The following is a 19,833-nucleotide window of genomic DNA, read 5'->3' on the forward strand; positions in this document are numbered from 1 at the left end:
GAGAACTGAAGATAATGGTCCATCATTAGTGAAACCTATACAATTCTTTGGTCTTTCCCATTTAGAAAGTATCTAAAAGGTTTCAACCTACATAGCCCTTACTTGGCAAGACCTTCTAGAACTGCTGGCAGGAGAGGTGACCTCTGGGCCTTCTTCAATATTCTGAAGTAGGTTACAAACACAATATTCAGAGTCTCTGTGTGCTGGCAGAGAAGACAGACAAAATGACTTTAGGATAACCTGGTGTGCCTTCTCCTGAGTGAACATAACTATAACTTCAACAGCTTAAACTTCTTTTTCCTACCCATCCCTCCCCACAATGCAATCTTTGAAATTTTTAACAAAGCAGGATGTATAAGGTTATACATCCTGTGATTTCATAAAACTAGCACTGATCACATTATAGTTTCCTGCACATCACAAAAGTCACACATCTAAGCCTCATGAAAGAAACCAAAATTATACAGCTAACAAGCTAACACAATAAATTTCTAGTTTAAATAACGCATTTTCAAAGCATAACAGAATGTGCAACTGCCTACCAGTTTGAGTTTTTTCTCAGTACTCTCTGAAGCTTCTGCCTCTCGAAGCTCTCGCTCTAGTTTCTCTTCTGCTTTCTTCCACTGAAAATAGATTGAAAAACAAAAAATCTAAGAGTATATACCAGAGTGAAAAAAGCAGAGGCAGAATATGTAACTGTCACAAAACATATACAGTAATACCACATATTGTCTATGAATGCAAATATAAACAAAAGGAGAGAATCATGGACAGGAACTATACACAAACCAAAGTAAAGATGGTGTTTCCTGGGAGGAAGGCAGAAGTATGAGGTTGGAGAGAGAAACAAAAGAAATTCCTACTCTTTCACCTATGGTTTCCTTCTTTTCCAGAAAAAAAAAATTAAGGTAAATCTATTAATATTTGCTCATTCTAAATGGTGAATATCTGAGATATGCTATCATTTTCTATAATTTCAATTAAAGTTTTTCAAAAAAGAAAGGAAAGAACATGTTGAGCCCAAAAATAATGCCTAGGGTTAAATCACCTATAACATGGGAGCCAGTCACCAAGAATATTTCCCCAACACATTTACATACAATGCATAAAACCAAATACTATAAAGAAATTCAATAAAAGTTCTTCTACTTTTTTTCTTCTACTTCCTAATGCTGTACAACCAGTAAACAACAATTTCTTTTTACTGTTTTTTGTTGTTGTTGTTGTTTTGAGACGGGATCGCTCTGTTGCCCAGGAGGGAGTGCAGTGTTACAATGTCAGCTCACTGCAATCTTCACCTCCCGGGTTCAAACATTCTCCCACTTCAGCCTCCTGAGTAGCTGGGATTATAGGCACCCACCACCATGCTCGGCCAATTTTTCTATTTTTAGTAGAGACAGGGTTTCACCATGTTGGTCAGGCTGGTCTCGAACTCCTCACCTCGTGATCTGCCCGACTCAATCTCCAAAAGTACTGGGATTACAGGCGTGAGCCATAGTGCCCAGCATAAATGACAATGTCTAAGCTGCCTGAGGCAGAGGAAACTGAGAAATAGTTTCCTTCTCTCATGAGAACTTGTTAAAGAGCTGCCACGTTCTTACTGGTCTTTGTTTCTCCACCACCACATCTATATACATGCTATTCCTAACAAAGCTATCCATTCAGCATTAGGACAATATGATATAAATAGTTAAAATATTTATCTTCTTTTGTTCACAATTATTGTCTATTTTGACACTTCCATCAAGTTTTCAAAATGAGACCCATTCAAAGATGAATATCCCCAGAAATAACTTTTGTTTTAACAAACAACTTGATAACTCTAATAAACTGTTCAGAAATATTCTGAAATGTGATGATAACAGTAATGTGATGATGGTAGTGGTAGTAACAACTAATGTTTATAAAGCCTGCCAAGTGTTGTTTTTTTTTTTTTTGACACGGAGTTTCGCTCTTGTTACTTACCCAGGCTGGAGTGCAATGGCGTGATCTCGGCTCACCACAACCTCCAGCTTCCGGGTTCAGGCAATTCTCCTGCCTCAGCCTCTTGAGTAGCTGGGATTAAGGCAGGAGCCACCATGCCCAGCTAATTTTTTGTATTTTTAGTAGAGACGGGGTTTCACCATGTTGACCACAATGGTCTCAATCTCTTGACCTCGTGATCTACCCGCCTCGGCCTCCCAAAGTGCTGGGATTACAGGCGTTGAGCTACCACGCCCGGCCTGCCAAGTGTTTTATATACATCATCTCCTTTAAACTGCACAATTAACCTGTAAGGTAGGTACTATTATTTGCCCCATTTCTCAAAAAAAAAAAAAAAAGTTTCCAAAGTTTCAGTAAATAAGCAAGAGGCTGAAATTTCAACCCAGGTTTAAAATATAAACCAATAAAGAAACAAGATTCAATTAACATAAACTCATTTTGCTGCCAACTTGACATGAATGAATCTTTTCTGTTAAGGAAGGAATCTGTGTATCACAATTCTAAATTCATCTAAAAAGCCAAAGGATAAAAGCCAACATGGCAAAAATATCTTTTCACCTACTGCTCTCCTTGCCAATCATTATCAGTTAAAACTGATATAAGAAAACACTTTTTTGCAGTAACTGGGAGAAGATAAAATTCTCTAAAAGATGTATTTCAAAACTTTCATATTTATGATTTAACTATAATTTTTATCTGTGCCTATAATTTTCATCTAAGATCAAATAAACAGAAAATTTAAATGAAACAAAAGAGGAAATAAAGCAAACCTTTCTCTGCATTCTTGATAGAGTTTTTCTCTTTTCTTTGAAAGTCATAAATTTTTTTGGTTTATTAATGTCTTCTGTATCTTTTTTCACTTCTACTTCCTTGATTCTTAGGCATAAAAATGTTTTTAACATCTAATATTGAAAAAAAAAACACAAATATACAGGTGAATATTTCTATTACCCTCAAACACTTTACGTAGAAAAGTATTTAACAATGTTATTTCCCTCACTCATGCAAAAAAACTTTCAAACATCTTTTATAACATTTTACACGAAGTTCTTTTATCTGTATGCTATATTCAAAAACTTGGAGGACAGGAGCAAATATACAAAAAGGACACTAGCAAATACTAGCTAAATATATAAAACTTTCTTGCAGTTTAGTGAGTATGAGGAAGAGAGAACACGTTACTGGGCATTGGCCAATAGGATGACAAAGAGAAAATAGGCCAGAAAAAGGTTTGGACCTTTAGAGAAGATACACAAATTGCTGGGCCCTATTCCCAGAGTTTCTGATTCAGTAGGTCTGAGTTGAGCCTCAGAATTTGCATCCTAATTCCCAGCTGATGCTGCTCCGGGGACAAAATTAAAAACTACTGCTTTAAACCCTTCAAAAATTCACAAACTAATTTGGAAACCAGTATTTTGTGCGATACTGCAACCTTTTCATACTCAAACACTTGGAACAAAAGGGGTTTAAAATGCTACACTTCTCTGGATGAATCACCTTACTGACCTCCTGCAGGCACAGCAGCATTCCTGCAACAAAACCTTGAGAACTACAGGTTTGTACTATTTTGACATTCCAAAATGCACATCTGGAAGAAAGCTGAGTATCTGGAATTACAGGGCAAAAAGGAGTAACTGCAGGCATAAAGAGTGAACCTGAAGTCATTCTAGGTATCAGAAAGATCAACTCTGAATATTTTGTAGGTACTGCATGATGCTCAAAATATCACCTACCAATGAAAAATAACTCTAAAAGATGTAGTTTTTATTCTAGCATCACGAAAGTTAGAGAGTTTTCCTATGGCTGAGTTTCCTGTTCAGGCGTTATCTGATTGCTCTACAATTCTGAATAAAGATACTAAATATGTTCTGTTACTTTCATTCAGTATTTATAATTCTAGCAATTCAACTGAAGCAATCAGTTTTAAAAAATAAAAAGGGATCTGATGCCAAAGGAAAACTGTGAAATCTGAAAATAAAACAGTAGAATAGCTTAACACCCAAAACTACATTACTAAAAACAAATTAAAATGTCTAAGACCCCAAAGAAGAAAACTACAAAATTTCACTTAGAACATAAAAGAAGTCTTAAATAAATGGTAAGATACGATATTCTTGAATAGAAAAAAAATCAATTCTGTAAATATTTTACTTCTTCCAAACTAATCAATGCATTGAATCAATTCTAATCAGATTCTCTGTGTGGACTATTTTGAGAGAAGGAAGTGAAAAACCGATTCTAAACTGTCTGGAGTAATATACAGAAATAAAGAAGAATATTTTGGAGAAAAAAGAATAGTCATGTCTTATCAATTATACCCATTCTGATTAGTATTATTATACCAGATAACCAAATATACTAAGATATAACACAGTAATTAAGCAGCATTTTATATCAGCAGAAAAAAATAGGGATGAAATAACTGGCTGTCAAATTATTCTGCATACACAATAACATAAATATTTAATATGCATTAGACTATACAGAAATATATATTCATTACATATATTAAACACAGATATTAAATCTGTATTCATCCCACACACACAAAGATATCAAATGGCTTCAATATTTAAATATAAAAATTAAATTAAAAATCTTGAAGAGAATCTATAAATCTGGATTGAGGAGGCTATGTGCATAACAAAAATATAGCCTCTAATATTAGGCTCAATATAAAATTAAAAGGCAGAGTAAAAAAGAGAAAAATCTGCCACCTATGTAAAAAAGAGTTAATATGCCTTCTATGTAATGCAAGCTCCACGAACACATAGTTTTGTTTCTTCTGCTACTATTTTATTCCCACGACCTAAAAAAGTGCCTGACACATAGCAGATATTTATTAAAATGAACAGGTACTAAAAAATTATCACAAATCATTAAGGCAACTGCTTTAAGAGAAAAACAAACAAATAATAAGCATGTAAAAAAGTTTATATACAAAAAAAGTTTATATGTATATACATACACACACACACACACACACACACACACACACACACACACACACAAATTTTCACTTATCAGACTAACAAAGAATAAATAGTAACATTCTGAGCAGGTAGTGGGGAACTGACACTCATATCCCTAGCAGGAACACAGTGATAAAATGTTTCTGAAAGACAATTTGAGTTTGTATATGTGGTTACTGTTGGATCCAGCATCTACACTTTAGAAATTTCATTCACAGAATACGCAAACAATATGAAAAAATAATATGGCCAAAATGTAATCAACAATGACTATGACAGCAAAAATCTAGAAAAAACACAGCTGTTCATCAAGTAGGGGGCTTTAAAGTCACACAATAGAATACTCTGGCAGGCATCAGAAAGACTGGAATAACCCTATAAACAAGTTCACCATATAGAAAATGAAAACAGTTCCAGAACAGTTTTCAAAGTATAAGCCATTTTTTATTTTAAAATATAAGCAAGCATTTACGACTATATCTGCAAAGAAAAACATCTAGAAGGATATATATCAAACTGTTAATAGTATCAAACATTTCAGGAGTTAACATGTTAAACACTTAAGGAGCTTGAATACTTTTTACTTCATACACTTATAAGGAATAAATTCCTCATAACAACTGAAAATCAACTTTGTAATTTAAAAACAAATGAAATACAAAGTGAAAAAAGGCTCACCTCTGGCCTAACTTCATAATTTCTGCCCTTCACAAAACCAGAAATCACTTTAATTACACCAAGAGAAGCTTGGCCTAATTTATCTTGTTTAAAGAGTTTCTTTACAGCTTCACAACACATTTCAGATATCTGAAAAATAAAATGTCACACTTAACCAGTGTTTCTCAACCTTAGCCCTATTGACATTTTGGGTAAGAGAATTCTTTGCTGTAGGGGGGCTGTCCCAGGATGTTTAAAAGCCTCCATGGACTTTCTCCACTACATGCCAGTAGTTGGACTCCATCTCTACAAGTTGACACAATTGAAAATGTATGCAGACATTGCCTAATGTTCCCTGAGGGACAAATTTGCTTCCTGTTGTGAATCACTAATCTTATGTTCAGCTACTTTTCTTCAGAAAGACAGTGTTTAATAAATTGACATTATTTTACCAATAAATAACTTCACAAGAATTTTGTAGGGGGATAAAAATCACACAGTGTTTAATTTTCTGCTAAGGAGGACAGCAATAACCATTTAGAGCAACTCACCGATTTTGACCCATCATTCATAAGAGGGACAATCAATACAATGATGTTGTTGTGAAAGTTAAAATGAGATAGTGCCACCAACAGCTCACACAAGCTCTTCACAGAGACTTCTGCCAGTCCTTTGTATGCCTTTAAGGAAACTACATTACTTTTCTTCAGCTTTCTCTGCTTCCAGTCTAATCAAAAGATAATGTAGTTACTTTACTCATTGGTCAAAAGTTAAACTAATTGGCTTTCTTTTACAATCAATGTACATTTTAAGACACATAAACACACAAACACATTCCCCCCCACCACTTAAAAAAAGACTTCAAAGTGCTTAGGAAAGATCCAATATGGAGGCTGCTAATTGCCACATGTAGTCAGCAACTTAGGATTTAAAATACGGCTAGTCCAAATTAAGATATGCTGTAAATATAAAATGCACACCAGATTTGAACTTAGTACTAAAAAAAATAAGAATGTTAAGACATCTCGCTAATTTTTAAAATTGACTACATGTTGAAATGATAATCTGAATATATACAATGTACTATTAAAATTAATTTCATTGCTTTTAAGTGTGTCTGCATTTTTTTTAAATGACATTAAGTGGCTCCCGGTATAGTTCTATCAGAGAGAGATGATTCCACAAAGCTCCCAGGAGCTTTCTCAACAGTTCAGAAATTCAAAAAATGAAAGAAAAGCCCCAGGACTTATCACTGGAAGAACAAATGCTAATAGGGGTAGAGCTGGAACATCGGAACATAGAAGCAATATCCACACTACCCACCCCCACCCCACTATACTCCACCACCGTTACCCCTTATCAGGCCAGTGGGATTCAGCAGTCCTGTTCCAGCTGATAGCAATAGGTAATCCTTAGCAAATAAGCTGGATAAATGAGCCAAATAGGCCAAACGAAAGCACCTGGCCTAGGCAATCAACTATCTTCCCATTCCTACCCCTATTTTTTCTAAATCCTTCCTTTTCTGAAGAAAAGAGTTTAAGAGTTTATCATGCTCATCACACATAACTCAAGAGAAAAGTTATGGGGGGAAAAAAGAGCTTATCAGCCAAATAATTGACTCAAAGCATGCAAATATCCATTTCTAGTTATCCTTATTTATTCATTTCATTTGAGACAGGGTCTCACTCTATTGCCCACAGTAGAGTGCAGTGGCATAATCAAAGCTCACTGGAAGCTCAAACTTCTGGGCTCAAGTGATCCTCTCAGCTCAGATCTTGAATAGCTGGGACTCTATAGGCATAGGTCATCATGCCTGATTAATTTTTCTTTTTTTTTTTTTTTTTTTTTTTGAGAGACAGGAGTCTCACTACATCCCCCAGGCTGTTCTCAAACTCCTGGCTTGGAGCAATCCTCTTGCCGTGGCCTCCAAAAGCATTGGGTGGGGTTACAGGTGTGACCCATCATGCCTGGCCTTTAGTTATCCTTTCCTGACTACCTTGCCTCCAAACAAAAAACAGCAGAATAAATCCCAACTGTTCATAACAATGAATTTTGTTGAATGCATTGTAGTCAACAAAAATACAACTACTAAGTAAAGAACTGCAGCAACAATACTAGTAGTTGATAAAATACAGTGTGTAGTACATGCCAGGCACTGTTTCAATCACCTTCTATCTACAAACTCAGTTACTTCCTACAATACTGGGAGGTAAGTACTATAATTATTTCCATTTTATAGACAGGAAAAGTGAGACACAGAAAGACTATGTAATTTTTTGCCAGGCGTGGTGGCTCATGCCTGTAATCCCAACACTTTGGGAGGCCGAGGCAGTTGGATCATAAGGTCAGGAGTTTGAGACCAGCCTGGCCAAAATATGATGAAACCCCATCTCTACTAAAAATACAAAAATTAGCTGGGTGTGGTGGTGTGTGCCTGTAGTCCCAGCTACTCAGGAGGCTGAGGGAGGAGAACTGTACTTGAACCTAGGAGGTGGAAGTTGCAGTGAGCCAAGATTGCGCCATTGCACTCCAGCCTAGGTGACAGAGTGAGACACCATCTCAAAAAAAACCTATGTAATTTTCTCATCACATAGGTAGTATGTGGTAGAGCCAGGATTTGAGCCCAGGAAGTCTGACCCTAGATTCTGCTCCTGACTATGCCTGCCTATCACTACACGACATAGAACATTGTACAGAATTCACTTTCATCATCAAGGCCAAAAGTATGTTACATACTTTTAAGATATGTTTAATATACCTTTAACCATTTGTTCCAGATTTTCCAAATAAAATTTGTATTGGCTAACCAGGCCTTCTTCAAATTCTCTTAACTTCTGGGTTTCTTTTCGGATCTGAAAATACCAAAAAGGTCAATCATTTTTTTAAATCAGAATATTAAAACCCCAAAATTAGCATAAAATATGGGTGTCTAGTATACAGCCAGTACTATTTTTAAAAAAACAAAAAACGCGCCGGGCGCGGTGGCTCAAGCCTGTAATCCCAGCACTTTGGGAGGCCGAGGCGGGTGGATCACGAGGTCGAGAGATCAAGACCATCCTGGTCAACATGGTGAAACCCCGTCTCTGCTAAAAATACAAAAAAATTAGCTGGGCATGGTGGCGCGTGCCTGTAATCCCAGCTACTCAGGAGGCTGAGGCAGGAGAATTGCCTGAACCCAGGAGGCGGAGGTTGCAGTGAGCCGAGATCGCGCCATTGCACTCCAGCCTGGGTTAACAAGAGCGAAACTCCGTCTCAAAAAAAAAAAAAAAAAAAAAAAAAACGCAGCAGTCATTTGGGCCAAGCACGGTGGCTCATGCCTGTAATCCCAGCACTTTGGGAGGCTGAGGCAGGTGGACCACCTGAGGTCAGGAGTTTGAGACCAGCCCAGCCAACATGGGGAAACCCCATCTCTAATAAAAATACAAAAATTAGCTAGCCAGTGTGGCATGCACCTGTAATTCCAGCTACTTGGGATGCTGAGGCTTGAACTTCGAAGACAGAAGTTGCAGTGAGCAGAAATTGTGCCACTGTACTCCACTCTGGGTGACAGAGCAAAACTCTGCCTCAAAAAAAAAAAAGTCTATTTCTCCACAATTTTTAGTTATTTCAGATGTAATTATATCTAGCAATCTAGAATTACCTTAGTAGATTTTTCTGCTTCTGTGAGGGGCCGGATTTTATATGAAGGAGTAATATCTTTAAATAATTCCATCAGAGAAACAATTACCAGCTTTCGAACAGTAACAGCCACATCAGGATCTTGTTCCATCAGCATAGAACGTAATTCTTTCAGTTTTTTAATCTGTTAAAGAAATAGCTTATAAAGCTGGAGAAATCATGGCAAAACAATTATGAAGACAACAGCCCCACATCCGGCAAAATAAGAAGAATTCATATATAATGACTCCAAGTCTAGTCAAGCCACACCAAACTCCAGACACTGCTCACATTACCAAGAGATAAGTCACTAAAGTTATAAGGTAATTGTGTTAGTCCACTCTTGTGTTGCCAGAAATGCTTGAGACTGGGTAATTTATAAAGAAAAGATGTTTATTATGGCTTATAGTTCTGCAGGCTGTAGAGGAAGCATGGTGCCAGCATCCACTCCTAGTGAGGCCTCAGGAAACTTACAATCAAGGCAGAAACCAAATGGAGAGCCAGAATGTCTGTCACAGGAAAGATGAGGAAAGTGCTAGCTCTTTTAAACAACCAGCTTTCACATCAACTACCAGAGTGAGAAATCACTCATTACCAAAAGGATGGCACCAAGCCATTCATGAGGGGTCCACCTCCATTATCTGAACACCTCCCACCAGGCCTACCTCCAACATCAGAGGTCACATTTCAACATATATTTGGAGGGGGCTGGGCGCGGTGGCTCACACCTATAATCCCAGCATTTTGGGAGGCCGAGGCGGGTGGATCATGAGGTCAAGAAGAAATCGAGACCATACTGGTCAACATGGTGAAACCCTGTCTCTACTAAAAATACAAAAATTAGCTGGGTGTGGTGATGCATGCCTATAGTCCCAGCTACTTGGGAGGCTGAGACAGAAGAATTGCTTGAACCCAGGAGACGGAGGTTGCAGTGAGATCACGCCACTGCACTCCAGCCTGGGTAACAAGAGCGAAACTCCGTCTCCCAAAAAAAAAAAAAAGATTTGGAGGGGACACACATCCAAACTATATCAGTAATAATATTTTTGTTATATAGTTAGAAAAATATAGACCTCAAAAAATTAGTTTAACTTTGTTATTTAGCTGTTTTGGGAAATTCTTTTTTTGCTGGGTTTTCCTCAAGTACGTGTGTCCCATTTTTCTAAAAACGCTTTTCAAAATATACTAAAATTTATATACATTAATCAAATATGTCAATCATACACATGAATTAATCGGGAATTACATATAACCACATTAACTTAAGCTTCAAAGATAATTTTTATAATGCAAAAGGTGGTTTCAACTAATGTGATTGCTTTGATAAACTACTATTGCCTATTGGAGCAATATCCTGAGAAGCAAGGCTCTGGCTAGTTAACAATGTTTACCATAGCTGGAAGTAGGACAAATATGCCACCACCTATTTGCTATCCCTAAACTGTGTGAAATGAGCACAGGTTCCTGAGTAGAAGATCTGGGTTCCGATTTAGTAGCTGTTAAAATCTGCAACAAATCACTTGGGTTTTTTAAGGCTCAATTTTCTAGCTGTAAAATTAGATCAACAACTCTTATGCCTACGGTTTTGCAATGATTAAATGAGAAAACACAAATAAGAAATATTCCAAATCTCTCTTCCCTGATTCTGCTCTAGATCTTCCCCTCACTTTATCAGAAAAGGACAAGTACTACTCTAAAGCATTCCCACATGAAATTTGTTTCCATAAATTGTAAGCTATAATATCATTCAATAAACAAATACTTGTTATAATAGTATGCTGGGGACACCAACGTAACAATAATAACACTATCATTTTATATGACTTCATGTATATTTCATCATATAATCCTCACCACAAAGTTTCGGAAAAAAACACTATTCTCTTTTAGAGATCAAAGTCTTAGATAAATAACTTACCCAAAGTCTCACAAACGGCACTTATCAGGGCCAAGATTAAATCTAAGATTTCTCAAGTTCATGTGTTATAACTATCACTACTTTCACCACTATACACATGGTATAATAACACTTTAATTTTGGCTCTAGTTCACTTAAAATACCTTCAACTTATAATTATTCTTGAAATAATTTCATACACTTCTCTGTAGCATGCTCCTTTCTAAAAACTCCATAGGTAAGTCAAGCAAATTTGCAAGCAGGTTCCTCCTCCCTAATACAACTTTATAGACTTAAACATTTTTAGTTATAACATGTCTAATATTTTCATATATGAAGATGAGGAGAATAAGATTCAGAGGGCTTAAGTAATTTTTCTAGGATTACAAAAGAAATTAAGTTCAGACATACCATTAAGCTAAGATTCTATTCTCTTACTGTAACCGAGCTACTATGTTTAGTTAATGCTTTTCCTTTTAGTGTGTGCTTACAGGTAACAAGAGAATCTTAACATATTAGGCATTTACACCACACCTAATTTAAAGAGCCTAAAGAAATTAATACCACCTACATTACTTTCTGGATCTGATAATATGGCAGATGCCAAGGCTGCAATATGCATCTTCTTTTCCTGTAGTTTCTTCTTTCTCTCAATCAAATGTTCTTCTATGGTCAGCTCTCGAACAGGATCTTCAACGATCTCTAAAGCAGATTAGATGTTCCCTTACATATTCCTCTACGGACAAGTATCCAAGAATCTTAATAAAATAATTTTCTACAGTAATAATAATGATGATAGCTAAGAATTTTGTATTTATTACTACACATCATCTTCTCAACAATAATACAGATACTATCATTAGACTCATTTTAAACTGAAGCAAAGGAAGAGAAATTAACTTGGCTAAGCTCATAAACCAAAGTGAAATAGGATTCAAACTCAGGCAGTCTCATTCTAGAGCTCATTTTTTTTTTTTTTTGAGACAGGGTCTCACTTGGTCACCTAGGCTGGAGCACATACAGTGGCACTATCACAGCTCACTGCAGCCTTTACCTCCCAGACTCAAATGATCCTCCCACCTCAGCCTCCCCAGTAGCTGAGACCATAGATGTGAGCCATAATACCCAGCTAATTTTTGTATTTTTGTAAAGACGGGGTTTCACCATGTGGCCCAGACTGGTCTCAAACTCCTGGACTCAAGAGATCCTCCCACCTCAGCCTCCCAAAGTGCTGGGATTACAGGCATGGGCCAGTACAATCAGCCTAGAGCTCATACTCTCAGCTTCTATGTTAATAAACCCAGAATAATTCATATTATTTAAGAAATAGGATAATCTGATTTAGATTTTTAAGTACAGAATATTCTCCTTTGTTTACAACACTATATATGACTTTACACAAACTAATAAATACTATATAGCTTTGGGCTACAGAAAACATGTCCACCTTAGGAAATTCATAGGGAATTAGAGCTAATCAACACTAACATAATTTGTAATGGTTTTATGACAGGTCTCTAAAAACAGACCTGTAATTCGTTTTTGCTATTGATGAGGTCTGCTAAGTGAAAGCAAAATTTAACCATATTGTTCTGTCACAAATTCCAAACTAGTATAGTTTCAAACAATAAAAATGCATTATCAGTTAAACTTTGATTAAACTGTCCTAGATATCAGAAACTGACATTCAATTACATGAAATACACACAATTACAATTGCACTAAAAACAAACCAAAATGACTTCATACTACAGAATCGCTTTTGTAACTTAAAGCTAAAAGTTTATTTGTAAGTAGGTCCTTCTCTAACAATTAAAAGGAATTCAAAACAGTAATAATTAATAAGATACTTCACATATGCCTAGACATTACAAATATAATTGTGTAAATTTTTCCATTAATAAAAAACAAAGAATCTATTAATAATTCTACAAGGTGAAGCCTTCAAATGTGGAAAAATGTTCAAAATAACCTTGAAATGAGCAGTACTCCAACATGTACCTTCCAGATTTTATCTAAAATTAACTCACATTTACTATTATGCAAAAAAAATGTAATTCTCGATTAACAATTTAGTAACCGTAAAGACGTATCTTATTACCTTCCTCAAGTTCCCTCGCTTCTTCTCGATCCTCTTCATCTTTGTTACTATCAGTAACTACATGGAAAACATATGTATTAAAACTGTGATTAATATACTTAAGCGGTAAAACTGTAAAGAAATTCGCGCGATTACAATAAAACTCAGGATAGCAATTACTTTTATGGGGAGAGAGCAATTAGTGATTGAGGTGAACACAAGGAAGGTTTCTGGAAGCTAGCAGTATTTTTTTTCTTGTCTGGATGATAGTTTTATTAGTAAGTGCTTTGTTATAAACCATATAACTTCACATCTTTCCTGTCTGAACTTTTCTATGTTTTATTTCACATACAAAGAAAGATACATTAGAAAAAGAAAGCTAAAAGAATAGTTAATATGCTCTAACTTTAGAAACAACAAAATTTTAGTGAAAAGAAAATCACCTGAACCTTGTAGTGTCAGTTGTCCTCACTGTACAAATTGATACCTGAGATAATCATCTATAATTCTGGCCCAAATCATCAAGCTTGCTATAAGACTAATTGAATATTTTGTAGATACAGGTAAAATAAAAGTAAAATTAAATTGAGTGAAAAAAATATATGATATCAGCAAGGGGCTAAAAGTTCAACTAGATTCACCTGGCTTCTCTCTAGTCTGTGGGATTATACCACTTTTATCTTTGATAGGAAGCAAGTGAATCAGTTCCTTCTCTGGTGCAGTTTGCAAAGTTCTTGGTATTTTTTCATATTTATCTATAATGCGTTCATGCTTCCGTTTCTTCGCATGAACAGGCTCACTGCAGGGAGAAAGAAAGATGAATTTTCAGTCTTAATAGATTTAAAAAGGTATCTAGAGACCTATTTCAAAAGTACAGAAAAATAAACCACCAGCCAATGTTCAATAAGTATGCATATATTAGCACTTAGACCAGTGCCTGGCACATAGCAGGCACTCTAACAGCAAATGAATAAATAAAGGTAACAGCCTAACACACAGACTCAAACTCTGGCTACATCCAGTTTTCCCTTTAGATGCAAAACAAAGGTGAAAGTTACAGCAGATTCTTTTTGAAGAACAGTCCACAGAACCAAGTATGACTCCTACTTTCCCAAAATCTTTAGAGTATAGCATAGCCTTTGGAGTTAAAAAGATCCAAGTTTAAATTCCAAATACTTGTGACTGCAAGCAAGCATCAGTTTCCTCTCTGGAAATGGGAATAAGACCTACCTAGCAGGTTAATGAGGATTAAGTGAGATCGTAGCCATAAAGAACTCAGGACTGTTCTGCCAATGCCTCAAACTAAGAACATGCTTTCCCCATTCATTCTACTTCACTATTCACACTCAAAAGAAAGATGTATATTAAATGAAATCGACTTGTCTTATACATGAACTTCCTTTATTTAGGAAATAAGCTAAGTAATAGTTTTTTCTTTGTAAACACTGTGCTCAAAGGTGAATACCTTGAACCACCTAAGTGGAATTCAGAACGAGGTTTTTAACACTAAGTGGATATGAATGATTATAACCCAAATGAAGTATTACCTAGAAGAAAGATCTCTTGTTAGAAAAGATGCTCTTTGTCCTAAGTCCTTCATTAACTGTAAGTCATCTTCATCCATCATATCTAAAGGAAGGGCTTCTTCTTCTTCCTCTTCTTCCCTCTCAATCCTTTTACCTTTACCACACACAAAAAAAGAAAAATTAGAAACAAGTATCAGAGATGTAGAACTCTATGCATTTTGGGTCTACAACAGGAAAAGCTCACGCTTTCTGAAGGAATCCTCCCACTCCAGCTTCCCAAAGTGCTGGGATTATAGGCGTGAGCCATGGCCCCGAGCTGAGCCCAGTGTTTCTAAATGGAAGCACTACTGACATGCTAGGCAAACAATTCTTTGTCCTACTGAAGCGTTCTGAGCTTGGGAAAAAATGCTAGCATCTCTGACTCCTGCAACCTTAATGCCCATTCCCAGGTTATTGTAACAACCAAAAACTAAATGTCTCCACACACTCTGAAATGACATTCAGGACATTTGAAAACCAGTGACTCAGCCCCTCAGCTCCTTCTCATCTCCTTACTTTCAAGGTGTATTCCATTTCAGCCAGCCTCTACAACAGCCACATTCCAAACCCTGGTGCTCACCTCTCTCTCTGACCACAAGCTTTTGTCCTTCCAGCTCCCACTCAGTTACTTCCACAGCACTTCTTGCTTAACCAATATACAGACTTTCAATCCACTGTCTATCAGTGTGTTCCATCTTCACTCCCTCACTTAGACTGCAAGATTATCACGATTATCACTTCAACCACACTCTAGCCAACATTCTCTACTATTTTTCTTTTAACACTTCAGGCACTCACATCCAACAAAATTCCAACTACAGATCATTCTAACTTCTCTTTCTGCTCATTCTCTGTGTCTTGTTCTCTCTTTCTCTATCTCCTTTTTTTTTATTTAAAAAAAAAAAAGTCAACTAAGTGCCAGGCATAGTTCTAAGTGCTGAAGATTCAACTATAAATAAAACAATCTTAGCATCTTTCCTAACAGAACTGACAATTCTTCTTGACCCATTAGAACTGGTAAATCTTGACTGGGCACAGTGGCTCACACCTGTAATCCTAGCACTTTAGGAGGTCATGATGGGTGGATTGCTTGAGGCCAAAAGTTCAAAACCAGCCTGGCCAACATGGTAAAACCCCATCTCTACGAAAAATACAAAAAATTAGCCAGGTGTGGTGGCACATACCTGTAATCTCAGCTACCTAGGAGACTAAGGCAGGAGAATTGCTTGAACCCAGGAGGCAGAGGTTGCAGTGAGCCGAGATCACTCCACAGAACTCCAGCCTGGGCAACAAAAGCGAAACTCCGTCTCAAAAAAAAAAAAAAAAAACCTAGTAAATCTTGCTATATAAATATACACACTGCACAGAATGGCACTCCCATCTACTTTAAATGAGCCTTCTAAATGTAATAATCCCATTTTAAAAATGGGCAAAAGACATGAATAGACATTTCTCAAAAGAAGGCATACAATGGCAAAAGGTATATGAAAAGGTGCTCAGTATCACTGATCACTAAGGAAATGCAAATCAAAATTACAATGAGATATCTCACCCTAGTTAAAATGGCTTTTATCCAAAAGACAAGCAATAAACAATGCTAGCAAGGATGTAGAGAAAAGGGAACCCTCATACACTTTTAGTAGGAATGTAAATTAGCACAACCATTATGGAGAAAAGTTGAAGTTCCTCAAAAAACTAAAATTAGAAATAGAACTACTATATAATCCAGCACTCCCGCCCACTACTATGCATGTACCCAAAAAAAGGAAATCAGTATACTGAACAGATAGCTGCACTCCAATGCTTATTCAGCACTATCCACAAAAGCCAAGATTTGGAAACAACCTAAGTGTTCATCAACAAATGAATATTAAAGAAAATATGGTACATGTACACAATGGAGTGTTATTCAGCCATAAAAAATGAGGTCCTGTGTGCAACAACATGGATGAAACTTAAGGCCATTATGCTAAGTTAAATAAGCCAGCACAGAAAGACAAATTTCCATGTTCTCACTTATTTGTGGTGGCTAAAAATTGAAACAAATGATGAATAAAATGATGGTTACCACTGGCTGGGAAGGGTAGCTGGAAAAGGTAGGAGTAGGTATGGTTAACGGGTGCAAAAATAGGTAGAATAAGTAAGATCCAGTATTTGATAGATAGGGCAACTACAGTCAACAATAATTTATTGTATGTTTTAAAACAACAAAAAAGTATAATTGGATTGTTTGTAACAAAGATAAATGCTTGAGATGATGGATATTTCATTTTCCCTAATGTGATTATTATGCATTGTATGCATGTATCAAAGTATCTCACGTATCCCATCAATATATAAACTATATATTATATACCCACAAAAATTAGGGGAAAAAAAAAAAACAAAACCTTTAGCTGGGTGCAGTGGCTCACCCTTGCAATCCCAGCATTTTCAGAGGCTGAAGCAGGAGGATCATCTGAGCCCAGGAGGTCAAGGCTGTAGTGAGCTGTTTGTGCACACTAGCCTGGGTAACAGAGCAAGACCCTATTATATTTTTTTTAAAAAATTAATTTAAAAAAGATGGACCCAGGAAGACTAAGTAATTACCTAATAATTAGATATAGTCAAATAAGAATACCCTAAAAGTACCACCTTGGCAATACTGTGAAGAATGAACCAGAGACAAGCAACGTTCTTACCTAACTGCTGATGAATGGGAAAGTGGCAGCACTGGCACACTGCCCAACATGTATGTATGTGGGTACTTTCAGTTTGTCTTCAGATCTGCTTTCCGAACTAAAAGCAGAAGCTTGAACGAATACTGTATTGAAATGTTTTCTCACACTGACTGATAAAGCACACATGCTTTATTGCAGTCCTATAGGACTACTATCCTTACCCATTCTAGGAAGATCTGAGAAGAAGAAAAGTGATTCCCAGAAGGGAAAGTTATTTCCATGAAGAACACTTCACAATAAATCAATGGAAACCAGAACACATGGATGTTTTCACAATTACCTGGTCGCTTTTCCCTTGGGTCCTCCAGTGGAATAGGTTTCTTAGACACAGCATCTTTCACAGCTTGCCTTAGTTTCCTCTGTTCTTTTCGGTACTTCTTGAGAGTGCTTTGTTGTTTAAACTGCTTATTTTTTAGCTTGTTTTCAAGTTTTATTTTACTAGTTTTTATCAGCTTGCGGAAGCTTGGGATCTGTTTTTTATTTCTTCTCTAGAAAACAACAGAAGGAATACTACATACCCAGAAACTTATTTTTTCTTTTCTTTTTTTTTTTTTTTTTTTGAGACAGAGTCTCACTCTGCGTCACCAGGCCCCAGGCTAGAGTGCAGTGGCGACCTCAGCTCACTGCAACCTCTGCCTCCCGGGTTTAAGCAATTCTCTTGCCTCAGCCTCCCGAGTAGCTGGGACTACAGGTGCGAGCCACCACACCCACCTAATTTTTTTGTATTTTTAGTAAGAGGGGTTTCACCATGTTGGCCAGGATGGTCTCGATCTCTTAACCTCGTGATCCACCCGCCTCGGCCTCCCAAAGTGCTGGGATTACAGGCGTGAGCCACCGCGCCCGGCCCAGAAACTTATTTTTAAAGTCAGGTTAAAGAGAACTGATTATAAATTTCATCAGACCAATTCCACAGTTTTAATGTCCCACAGCCATGGACTTGCATCTAAGAGGTAAAACCAAAGGATGGCTTTAATTCTACAGAAGAGCACTATAGCATCAGTTATTGAACCTAGGGTCTTTCTGCGACCCTAATCCACAGCAACTCAAAGGGCTCTACGACCCCCAAAAAGGTTAAGAACCACTGATCTACTAGTGCTAAGTGGCTAATCAGGGTTAATTTAACACCTGTAACACATTCAACGCAAAATGCTGGCTGTCTTTAATAAAACTTACATTTATTTACGATTCTGCCATTTACGAAGTGCTCCAACAAATCACCTGCAACAGCCTAGCTGAGTATTGACTGCTATTATCTTCATATTACTGATGAAGTTGCCAAAAGACCCCTAAACTAAGGAGGGCAAAACTGAATTCGCATCTTTGGATTCCACTTCTCTTGCTGGTGAGTCCTCATTCAGAAACCCCAAAGCTAGTCCTGAATCCTAGGACTACCTCTAATTCTCTGTGAGAACCAGAGCAAATCACTTGCTTTTCTATCTCTTTATCCTTTATGGGTACTGTGACTCACATCATAAACTCGCTGAGGGGCAGGCCCCTGCTTCTCATTTGTGAAAAACGAGTTCGAAAGACGGTCTTAAAGAATCCTTCAAAGTCTGAAATCCCACGGATGCAAAACTCCGTGCCTGTCTCTTCTTGATACCCTGAAGTCGTGCGCGCACACAGTGGGTAACCAAGGATGAGCTCGGTGTAAAGACCGGAAAGCCCTCAACCTAAACCACCACCCCTCAAGACAAGGGTGAAAACGTGCTTTTCTAAAAGCTGACTCGGGCAGCGACTCTATCACCTGGAAGGGCCCTAGGCCGCAGGGACCGGGCTTCTGAGGACACTTACCGCCTTCATCCTTAGGCCTTAAAGGAGTCCGGCCAGACAAGTTTACCAGAGGCAGGTTTAATACAGAAATCCCGTGGAATGACACACGTGCCGAAGCCACTGCACTTTCCGAGCCGAAGCCACTGCACTTCCCGAGCCGGAAGCGGCCTTCAGCCCCTCCCAATCCTCCGCCGCCGGATGTGGGGGCGGGACTTCCGTCGGAGGTTCGGGCTCGCGCCCTCTCGCGGTGAAGTCTCGCGGCCAGGGTTCGGTTGCGCCTCGGCGTGCGCGCGCGGACTGGCACACGCGAAGCACAGAGGGGCGTTGGGGCCGAGGGTGGGAAGCCGGGCGGAAGCGGGGGCAACTTAAAAAGTTCTCAGAGTTTGATTACTTGACTCTCGCCCTATCTATTTCTTTTAATGCCTTGGGGAAATCGGGCTCCTCCTCTCAGAGAGGACTTGGTTCTTTCAATTAGCTCACTGCCTTTTGTACCTCTCCTCACGTTGCTTGTCTCATTCTGTTATGGATGATT

General features: G+C 37.6%; 1 protein-coding gene across 2 annotated transcripts in view; it reads right to left on the bottom strand.

Annotated features, from left to right (window-relative positions):
• The window catches only part of NOC3L (NOC3 like DNA replication regulator), a 36,928-nt gene extending 17,442 nt beyond the window's left edge, over positions 1-19,486 (bottom strand). Inside the window, exons 1-13 of one of the 2 annotated variants that reach the window (XM_003922377.3) lie at positions 19,323-19,486; positions 17,812-18,019; positions 14,794-14,926; positions 13,888-14,045; positions 13,268-13,324; positions 11,738-11,868; positions 9,253-9,414; positions 8,371-8,464; positions 6,164-6,339; positions 5,634-5,762; positions 2,754-2,885; positions 543-623; positions 103-203 (exon numbers count right to left, since the gene is read on the bottom strand). In XM_003922377.3, coding sequence (XP_003922426.1) covers positions 103-203; positions 543-623; positions 2,754-2,885; positions 5,634-5,762; positions 6,164-6,339; positions 8,371-8,464; positions 9,253-9,414; positions 11,738-11,868; positions 13,268-13,324; positions 13,888-14,045; positions 14,794-14,926; positions 17,812-18,019; positions 19,323-19,331 — 1,571 coding nt within the window. In that variant the 5' untranslated portion in view covers positions 19,332-19,486. The remainder of the gene's footprint in view (positions 1-102; positions 204-542; positions 624-2,753; positions 2,886-5,633; positions 5,763-6,163; positions 6,340-8,370; positions 8,465-9,252; positions 9,415-11,737; positions 11,869-13,267; positions 13,325-13,887; positions 14,046-14,793; positions 14,927-17,811; positions 18,020-19,322) is intronic. The other variant, XM_010333267.3, reaches the window with a different exon arrangement.
• Positions 19,487-19,833: the final 347 nt, after the last annotated feature.

Source organism: Saimiri boliviensis, chromosome 12 (genome assembly GCF_048565385.1).
Source record: "Saimiri boliviensis isolate mSaiBol1 chromosome 12, mSaiBol1.pri, whole genome shotgun sequence".
In the NCBI taxonomy this organism is placed as follows: Eukaryota; Metazoa; Chordata; class Mammalia; order Primates; family Cebidae; genus Saimiri; species Saimiri boliviensis.